Below are 10966 nucleotides of genomic sequence, written 5' to 3'. Positions count from 1 at the left end.
ACTAATCAAGCACTCACCCTGCTTCATTTTTTGCAGAGTTTCTCGTCGAAGGCCGCCCTGCACGGTCACATCCGTATTCACTGTATCGGACGGTCGGCAGTACACCTGAATGGCACTACGCAAAATGGTAATTTCTTGAGTACTACTGCCGCTGGTAACCCTATTAACCCTAACCACATACCAACAAAGGATGATTATCCCTGCAAGGTGTGCGGCAAGTAAGATCACCCCAGTAACTGTCCGTTATTAGAACAGAACAGACAACACACAAACACGAAGCACAAACCCACAGAGAGAAGGAACCAAGTTCCGGCTTCCGTTAGCCAGAAGCTAGTTCGCGTTTTTCGTTCGTGTTTTGGTTTGCGTTCTGTTTGACATTCTTTCGTTCGCAAAACAACAGTTATCTCACTATTGTTCCAGCAAAAAAAATCACTCGGCTATGTGTTGCTAGCGAGTTGTGTTTGTGTTCTTCTTCTTCTTCTTGTGTTCGTCCGGTACAAGTTTTTAGTAACCGTTACCATAGTAGTTCTGATTTAGTTTGCGTCCGTGTTAGTTGAACGGCGACTATACTTATCGATTCATTCACTAACACACTCACACTCACCTACAGACGACATACATTCAAATTCAGAATGCCTCACAGAACCTGCCTAAAACAACAACAACAACAACAACAACAAAAACACACAAACTTATAGCGAGTCTTCCCAGCAACCAACCAACCAATCAACCTAGATTAATAGCAGATCACATCTACAGCGCCAAAAACAACAACAACAAGCGTCTCTTCTACTCTTTCTCCTCTAGTTTCTTTCAGTGTATTGTTGACATATAAATATAGATATATACAAACCTAGTAGTGAAGCACGTGATTTTCTACTAACAAAACTAACTACAGTCGATGCCGCTTCTTATTATGTCAGTGTGTTTGTGTGATGCGTCCCATTATTTCCTATATAAATAATCAATAGCAAGCGAGAATATACGCACAGTGTGTATTGTAGCGAAATACTGCGAGCTGTACAGAGACCCTACTGCGTGGATAGACCAAGTGGAAGCGATCCAAGTAGGCGGTGGTGTTTGGTGTTTTTAGAGGTTGTAGTACGATTATTACTGCAAAAATAAATTTTTAGCTCTCCGGTCGAAGCTATTGAGCAGCTTCGGATATCAATTACTAACGAAAAACAAATTGAATGGGACGAATAGAGACGAAATAGAGTAGAAACTTTTAACATTATGGAAACGACTTGTCTAGAATATGACAAACAAACACATCGCAAGTAGCATTTACAAGTGTGCACATTCATGGACCCATATCTTTGACTCATTCTCGGTTTTTGATATCCCATTTGTTGCCGATATCCTCTACTAACTTATCATTTCGGTTGACTAGCAGAGGATGTAGAATAGTGATTGGTAAACCGGAGACTTCTTTATTTTCCGTGCTTCGAAGAGTTGGTCAATGTTTTAAGTGTATGTCCCACGGCAACATCATGTACTGGCAACTACAGGGTCCGGCACTCGAAGTGTAACCAACTTCAGACCTTCGAGCCTAGCGTCAAGGTAAATGCGACATATTATCGGGAAAGTATTCTGGAGGTTGCTTTGAAGCCGTGGGCAGACAAACATTTCGGTGGCAGACCATGGACGTTTCAGCAGGACTCGGCACCGTCTCACAAAGCTCGAGTGAACCAAGAATAGCTGAAAAACAACGTTCCGAACTTCATCACGTCTACACAATGGCTCTCGAATTCACCAGATGCGAATCCAATGGATTATTCTCTTTGGGCCATTTTGGAGAGCAAAGTCCGAACTAAAAGATACACCAGTCTCGAGGCGCTGAAAAAAGTTATTGTCCGCGAGTGGGCCAAAATACACCTGCAAGTCACATTCGGGCAGCTTGCGATTCGTTTTTTGACCGTCTCAAGGCCATAGTCAAGGCAAAAGGTGGTCATATCGAGCAAAAGTGAATTGATTCTGAATTTTGTATTATTTTTACACATTTTGTACTTTGAATTAAGCAAAAGTAATTTTCCAAACTGAATTTATGGTCTTTTTAATTGGCTACACTTCGAGTGCCGGACCCTGTAGGTTGGACACAAAGTAACCTTTGTGACCATGCAAATACGTTACTTTTTAATGTGGAACACATTTTTGTTTTCTATATAGGGGTGCAAACTAGAAACTCAAGAAAAATACACGTAGAAATGTGGTCAGGTTTTGAACAATTACAGCTCAGTCAATTTTGTATAAATTATTAATATTATATCACCATTTGATTGGAAATATTTCTACGTATTGATTCGAATGTTCATAGCCATGTATTTTTAATTGTATATCATTGAAATGTTGAATAATAGCTAGCAGTGTCCTATTTTGTCTGCAAAAAATCTCCGGCATACCCGATTTCCCTGCCATAGACGACGGTTTTGAAGGAGTAAGCGATATATCAAAGAGAAAGCATCGCTCTGATTGTTCAATCGATGTAAATGAGAAGCTGTTGGAAGTACGCGAATCTATAAATAGAAGCGAAATTATAGCTAACGGTTCAGCAGGGTTGCCACATATACAGATTAATCTGCATTTTACAGATTTTTTCAGATAAATTTGTGACCAAGATTCTGCATATGCAGATTACAGATTTCTCTCAAAAAATACAGATTTGTACAGATTTTTAATAGCATGGATCAAAAATTGAATAATGATCGAGTTAAAATCTATTAAATAATGGTATTGATTGTTTTTTCTAAATGAAAATATTATCCTGATTGTGTGTTAATTCTAAAAAGAGGATAGAACTTATATAAAAGAGTATGTTAAGGACAGTAAGCACAGATGTTCTATCTGCTAATAAAGATTTGTTTATGCTTACTTTCATTTACAACTAGTGTAGCGAAATTGCTTATGCTTTCAAAAATTGCTTCTGATAAGGTGGAAAGATAATGGCCTCGGCCATAACGTAAGGTAGTAACGAAGGAAGATTGCCAATTGCATTATACCTAATAAGTGAAAATAATCACATTAAGTTCTCACTTTCAGATTGGATTTTAAAAGTTTTTCGTCAAATCATTATTTCGAGAGGCTCAAACGCAAAAATAACTTCCAGCGTTTTTTCAACTACAACATCATAAAATTCAGACTAAGAAAAGTTTTGGTTTCTTCAAATTTGGGTTCTAAAGACTTTTTCATTCCGTTGTGCTTCGATTTCTTAGCACTTCTATATACAGATTTTCAATACAGGTTTTTGAGCTCCCGATACAGATATACAGATTTTTCTTCCGAAAAATGCAGATTTAAATGTGGCAACCCTGCGTTTCAATCCTACTCGTAGCATGCTACACTGAGCAAAATACCATAGTAACCGTAGCCTGTTTTCCATTGTCATTTCAACTATACGCTTAAATAGTAGCAACAATCATGATATATGACTATTCACCATCTGTGTTGTATAAATTACTAGACAACAAAGACTACGACTTGACTAAACTATTTGTATTTATGACTTTTCTGGCATGGTCATCCTGACAATGGTAGTCATCTCAAATATAAGAACAAATAGTTAAAATCACAATTTCTAGTAAGGTGAAATTGCTCTCAAGCCTTGATATATATGAGGAGCTAAATAGTTATTGCTACCATGTAAGTTTGAAGTTTGAAAACACTATTCATGTAGTCCATATCAACAGAATTTATATAGTAAGCACATTATCGTATAGTGTTTTTTAACCGACTATGTTTTTCATTTGTGCTGACTATACAAATTGTCAATAAACGGGTGTACTTTTTTATTGTCACATAAAGTTACAATACAGCAGACAATTTCGTAACACATCAGTGATTGATTTGAAAAAAAAATGTATATTGTGACTTATATTGTGCAATTTGGAAGGTCTTGCAGGTGAGTAAATTTTGTAGCCTTACTAGTTTCCGTCGTTGAAATTAAATTTTTCAACAATTTTGCCGGTAACAGCTGTTTTCTAGTGAAATCGACGTCCTGTATAATTTTTATTATTCGTTATCGGTCGCTGTAGAAACAATATCAAGCGATTGATGAAAACGACGAACATCAGCCGATTCCCGGATTCAAATCGCTCGAATCCGACGAAAAAAATAACAATATATGGCAGGTGGGTATTGAGGTTTGCATCTGGACTTGGCTATTAATTTCTTCCATGCTGCCCATTCCTGCTTCAGGAAAAACTTCACCGAACAGAGCCTGGGATCAACAGTTGCAACCAAGCAATGCTGCTCCGTGTCTACGTTGATAATCAATATTTCACCAGGCACATCATCATTTGATTTGATGCAAAAATAAAACAGAATTCAATGAAACTATTTTGTTGTTCTTTTCTAGAATTCAAATTCATAAAACTTTTTAACATTAGCTCATGTTTTGCTGATCTTCAGCATTGTTGAATCAACCACTGCCTTTAGTTTCGAAATAACTAGAAGTGAAATGTCAAAAATACCATGGCTCTGGTTATAGCGAAAACTACAATGTAAATAAAGATTCGGTCATGGTTAGCCTAACCATCTCAATCGTATTAGTTATTCATACAATATACTGTTCAATATTACTATTCTAGAGCCGATATCATTTATAGTAAACATGAACTTGACTATTGTTGAAATCATCTGATTTAATAGTCGGCTGAAAACCACTATACTCGCATGGTCAGGTTGGCCCTCTATATAGTAACTGTTACCATAATATTTTTCTGAGTGTAGAGTTAGATTGTTGCTAGACAGCAAGTCAAAAAGTGCCATAAAACGATTTGAAGCTTTAATTGGTATGCTCTGATCTTGTGTCATGCAAGATCGGATGAAATTCCATGTTACGTCGTTTCGCCTGAGAAATTGACAATTACCCCAGGGTCAATTTTAAGTGCATAAGAATAATTTCTAATTTATATAAGATGAACTCGATTGCTAATGAGCAACAACCGAAATCGCAGAATGGTAGTAATGGTACAGAAACGCTATAAAAATAACTGCTTGCATACAAAACTTGAACACAAGCTTGGCGAAGAGAAGCTTTAATATCGATATCCGTATCGTGTACAAACATATAATTGCATACATTTGGGCGATTAATGTAAATTCGTCGACTACAAAACAAATACAAATCACGACAAATAGAGTCTATATTCTGGGTTTGCGTGTTCGGTGTTGGTTCCTAATAAAGATCAATCTAAGCAGACTCTCGTGCATTTGCGAATTCAAAAGTGTGACGATTAATTGAAAATGTCGATCATTAGAAATTTTTAGTTGCCTTGTTCCACATCAAGGTCTCGAACAACCCCATGGGGCTGATACTTGTAGTTTTTCACAAAAAAAGCGGCAAAAGGGAAGTAGAATAAATATTGAAGGGACTTATGATGTGGTGGCCGAAAATCCTCTCCCGTTGAAGTCCGTAGCGGCAAACCATTCTATGTGGTTACTGGGAACAGTGTCAAAAAATAAATTAAATTGTGATCAGAAAGTGAAAGTGCCACTAGAATTAGTACTGAGTGCATACGTTAAATTTTGGTCAAGATTTTGCATTTGAACAAAAAGACGGGTGGGTAATGTCAGATACATAACTGGAGGATGTGAATACAAATAAACTGACATGATTCTGATGCTAGATTGGGAATATTTTAATGGTTCTAAAAAGAACGAATTTGTGAAATCTATCCGATATTTTCAACTGTTCAGTACTTCTTGCCATCATTTATTTTACAATACCAGAATCTGAATTCTGCACTTTCAAGAATTGGAACTTCATAAGCCCATTATGACCTAGCGTATACGCTAATACTTATATCTTGTGACAAAACATTAGCAGAGGCTCTGAAAAGGTTATATCTAAAAAAAGATCCCAAATAATGTGTAAAATTTGATGCTAACATTTGTGTGTATGATATATCATACGGTGGAATAATTTCGTTTAGAAAAGATTTCTGACAGTGGTTTGGCGTTTCCCATAATCTTCAACACATAATATGATGAAACTGATTATATCAGTTCATTTGATTCAAATTTTAAAACCCCCGGGTTATAATGGGTTAAAGTAGTAAATTCGGAACCTGGAACAGGCTCCGAATTCAGTTACAAAATTCAGGTTCGGAATCCAGATCTAGAATTCTGTTCATGAATTTATGTTCAGTTTCAAAATCTAGTTCCAGAACAAAGGATCTGAATTCTGAAACTAAATTTAGAAGTTAAAGTTCAGAAATCAGTTTCAAAATTCAAATCTAAAATTTGGTTCCAGAATCCTAATATTGAATTTTGATCCAGAGTTCTGAAATTGATGTTCTCGAATCAGATTTCTAGATACGAATTTCGAATATAAATAAAGGTACTAAATTTATATAGTCAAGGAACCAGTTCCAAAAATCTAGTTCCAGAATCTAAAATTGGAATTCTGTTCCGGAGTTTCAATTTTACCTTTTGAACCTGTATTCTGATACTGAATCCTGAAACTAGATTCTAATCTTAAAATTATGTTCAGAATTCAGATGGAGCAGAATCAAGGTTCTGAATTCGATTCCAAATGCATTTTTAGAATTCAGTTCCAGAATCCAATTTGAATGCGGCTTTACAAAACACAGCAGGTCTGTGGTTGCTGATATTTGTGGAAAGTCCTCATCAAGGTATCCAGTTCCGTCCAAAGCACTGGAAGTAATGATCGTTTTTCGACCGTGGTTAAACCTAATCATAAATTGCTGATAATATTCTCGATGGCATGGAGGAAAAACTATGGTTTTGCGATTAGTACAACTCAAAATATTCACGATTAAGTTCTACTCATTCTTCCACAGGGCAAATTTTGAAGAAAGAAAAAACCCTTATAGTAAAGTAAGACGTATTCACGTCAAAACTATATTCAATTGCTCCAACACGACTCCACTTCGGAAGCGTGTTTGGCCATGCTGATGCGAAATTAGATGAACTTTTTTGCATTCGTTGGAAACAGTCAATAAAATTTAAAGCACGTCACTTATTCGGTAACATTCACGGAAACGGAATTCGACTTCTGAATTTTCTCTGAGAAAATAGAATTTGGGAACAAAAAAGTGCGACCTGTCGTTTACGTCACTTTTTGATTCGTTCCAGGCATCGCCGGGAAAACTTAGCGTATTGGAAAAAAAACTAAGATTCGTCGGTTTCGTCACCCGAACGGGGAACCGTAATTCTTCCGCACTTGATTAATAACTCAGTAGTAGCTTTTTAAAGCGTCTAAAATTGTTGAAATTGGTTCAGTCATTTCCGAGAAAATTTGGCGTAGAGAAAAATCTTTGAAAAACGTTTTCCAATCTCGTCGTTCTGAATCAAACGGTAACACTAGCGGTCAAAAGTTCTATGTACTTTATATAAAAAAAAACAAAACTATTTTTTTTTTCAAGGTAATGCGCCGTTACACAACGCCGCCTCCATGTCTGAAATCATTATCCCCATCAATATTGTTCGCTTCCCCATCCATATTATTCGCCCGATTTGGCTCCCTTGGACTGTTCTCTGTTTCCTAAACGTCGATAAAATAATTTAGCTCACCTATAGAGATCACCACTAGAATTTGGCAGATCAATCGGAAAATTATTTGCGGGACTTACTGCTTTTCAAAGGGTGTACCGTTTCAAATTCTCACACCCAAAATTCACACTTTTCGCAAGTGCAAGTTGCTTGCCAAATTAAGAACTTTTGGACGAATCTGTGTTTTTCGGGCACGGCTTTTTGCGACCGTCTTCTGTTTCTCATCACAGTTTGGCGATTTCAGAACTGTAAACGTTTGATTTTGGCCTATAGTCCCTGAATTTGTCTAAGAATCGTGTTCTAGCATGATCTACCACAGTCCACTCCTATAAAAATTACCAACATATAAAAAATGGACCACAATACCGCAAAGTTAGAGTTAATCTTTCTATTATTGGGTGCATGGATGAACATCTGTGCAATGATTTCATGCCTTCATGTCTGAAATCATCAGTTTTATGGCTTCAAATGCTTCCCCATTCATATTATTCGCCCGATTCGGCTCCCTTAGCCTCTTCTGTTTCCTAATCTTCGATAAAAAAAATTAGGCTCACGTATGGGGATAATCACTAGAATTTGGCAGATCAATCGGAAAATTATTTGCGGGTGGATTCCAAAATCTGTGAAGTCACTAAAATAAGTGTATCACTTACTGTATTAAACCACCTAGTGGTATAAAAATGCCTTTCTGATAATCATTTATACGTGTAATCGATGCAATACGATTCTTGCTCGGGAACCGGCATAGCCTAAGCAACTGAAACTAAACGTCGCGAAAACTAAATATATGGTTATTTCTTCTGTTAGCACCGGTCATGACGCCAATGTGGAAATTGATGGTGAAACTATTGATCGCGTTAGAGAAATGAAGTATCTTGGAGTCATAATTGATGAAAAGTTAACATTCAAATCTCATATCAATAACGTCATCAAGAAGATTGCCAAAAAGTATGGTGTATTATGTCGTTTGAAAAATGACTTAACGACCCATAGTAAGATTCTTTTGTATAAAACAGTCATTTCACCACACATTGACTTTTGCCCATCCATTCTGTTTCTTGCTAATAACACACAAATCTTGAGATTACAGCGACTGCAAAATAAAATCATGCGATTAATTCTAAAATGTAGTAGATATACATCGTCAGGTTTTTTACTGAACGCATTACAATGGCTTTCAGTTAAACAGAGAATTTACTACTTAACCATGGTATTTATTTTCAAGATATTAAACGGCATGCTGCCTCGATATTTGTGTGATCGAATTGAAAGAGGAACTGATTTGCATAGGTACAATACTAGAAACGCATCTGATGCTAGAACACCAAGCTTTCTGTTAGCCAGATCGCAAAACTCATTGTTGTAAAAGGGAATAAGTTTTTTCAATTCGATGCCAAGAGAAATCAAACGCGCAGCGACATTGGTGGAGTTCAAAAGGTTATGTATTTCACACATAAAGTCCGCTTTGTAAGCAAATATTTAGTTAGTTAGTTCAAATTTTTTAGATTTTTTATTTTTTTTACGTATTACGAAGATTGTATTTTCTTTTTCTTTTTGTTATATATATATATATATATATATATATATATATATATATATATATATATATATATATATATATATATATATATATATATATATATATATATATATATATATATATATATATTATTGTGAGACGAATTAAGTTACTATGTTCGGTATGATGATGACGGATTTTTAGTTTGTTTGAGAGTTAAAAATAATGAGCAGTCTACAAACGTTTGAGCCTCGCGCGCGAAGCAGGTAGTGACTATTTGGAAAGCGAATAGGACTGGCCGAAGAGCCTTAGCATTCAGTGTGTTAAGTTTGCTCTTGACCTTGATCGCAAGGTTTGATTAATAATTTAAGGAATTGATTCGGGAGATTAATTGGGATCGACAGTTGTTGATGGAATTGGGCTTGGCTCTGCTCATCCGCAGTCTCGTTACTCCATCGTAGCTGATGTGTGTAGCGATGAACTGGTCCGGCGGGAAGGGCCAGGTGAATTACTGTCTGATACTGGTAAAGATATCGGGTTCGATTCCTGATGTGATCAAGGATCTTCCCGGGTTGGAAATTTTCTTGATTAACCCTGGATAGTAAATCCGAGATATTTGAATGTTATTTTGTGGTCAATCGTTCTTTTGAAGAAGAATCAATACCTGCTAGATTAATCAGATCGTTTTCTTTTGTTTACTGGTTAAGATATGTGCAAAAATATTAATTATCATTTAGATAACTCGTTCTGCTCACACCTTTGTAGGGGTATGAGGTGGGACCATCATCATCATCATCCTAAGTGAGTTTTCTTGGGTATCAACCAAAAAATTCGCAAACTCTTAGAAATTGCTATTCAGTTCCAAGGATTTACTGCTTTTCGAAGGGTGCACGGTTTAAAATTCTCACACCCAAAAGGTGTGTACCGTTTAAAATTCTCACACCCAAAATTTATCCGATTATCATCAAACTTTTTTTTAAGAGAGTAAAAAGAAATAATTGAAGCATTCGAATGCCTGCACCTTTACCGCTGTCATAAAGTTCTGCCTGACCTCAGAATTTTCTACATTCTTCACTACTTTAGGTTGCTCTAGAAGGTGTTCCTTCATAATGGCCCAGTATTTTTCTATTGGCCGCAGTTCCGGAGTGTTTTAACGGTTCAGATCATTCGGCACGAGTACGTCCTTCGTGTAGGGGCATGATGCCAAATCCACCCAGGAGATCGTCAGACCGTCCTTAGTTATTAGGACAGGGAGAAGCTGTTTTGGAGACACTCTTTCTAGTATACCAGTCCATTCATGGTGCTTGTGGTAACGAAATGTGCACTCCGATTTACGAAAGTGCAAGTTGCTTGCCAAATTAAGAACTTTTGGACGAATCTGTGTTTTTCGGGCACGGCTTTTTGCGACCGTCTTCTGTTTCTCATCACAGTTTGGCGATTTCAGAACTGTAAACGTTTGATTTTGGCCTATAGTCCCTGAATTTGTCTTAGAATCGTGTTCTAGCATGATCTACCACAGTCCACTCCTATAAAAATTACCAACATATAAAAAATGGACCGCAATACCGCAAAGTTAGAGTTAATCTTTCTATTATTGGGTGCATGGATGAACATCTGTGCAATGATTTCAGAGTTTTGCGTCGCTTTTAGTATTTGAGCAATTCCAGAAATTGACAGCGGAAAAAGTGGCAGAATCAGAATCGTTTAGAAACTTGGTACACGTTTTTGGAATGGCAAATCATTTGTTTTGCACGGTTGGAGAGAGCGATTCGTTTCGAAACTGATTTTCAAAAAGGGCGTATGCATTTTTGCATGCACTTTCTTCAGATCGTGGTAACTCGAAAACTGTTAATTTGTTCAAAAATCGTGTCCAAGAAGAAGTTGTAGGAAATCGATTCAGCACTCTAAAAAATATACAACGTGAAAAAAAAA

General features: G+C 36.6%; 1 protein-coding gene across 3 annotated transcripts in view; it reads left to right on the top strand.

The window, feature by feature from the left end:
• Positions 1 to 10966, top strand: part of LOC131431057 (serine-rich adhesin for platelets-like) — a 482585-nt gene that overhangs the window by 465510 nt on the left and 6109 nt on the right. For 2 of the 3 annotated variants that reach the window (XM_058596523.1, XM_058596516.1), the window contains exon 11: positions 37 to 218. In XM_058596523.1, the coding sequence (XP_058452506.1) occupies positions 37 to 218 (182 nt within the window). The remainder of the gene's footprint in view (positions 1 to 36; positions 219 to 10966) is intronic. The other variant, XM_058596531.1, reaches the window with a different exon arrangement.

This window comes from Malaya genurostris, chromosome 1 (genome assembly GCF_030247185.1).
Source record: "Malaya genurostris strain Urasoe2022 chromosome 1, Malgen_1.1, whole genome shotgun sequence".
Taxonomy (NCBI): domain Eukaryota; kingdom Metazoa; phylum Arthropoda; class Insecta; order Diptera; family Culicidae; genus Malaya; species Malaya genurostris.
Note: the sequence above shows the minus strand (reverse complement) of the source record. Positions and strands in the feature narration are given on the sequence as shown.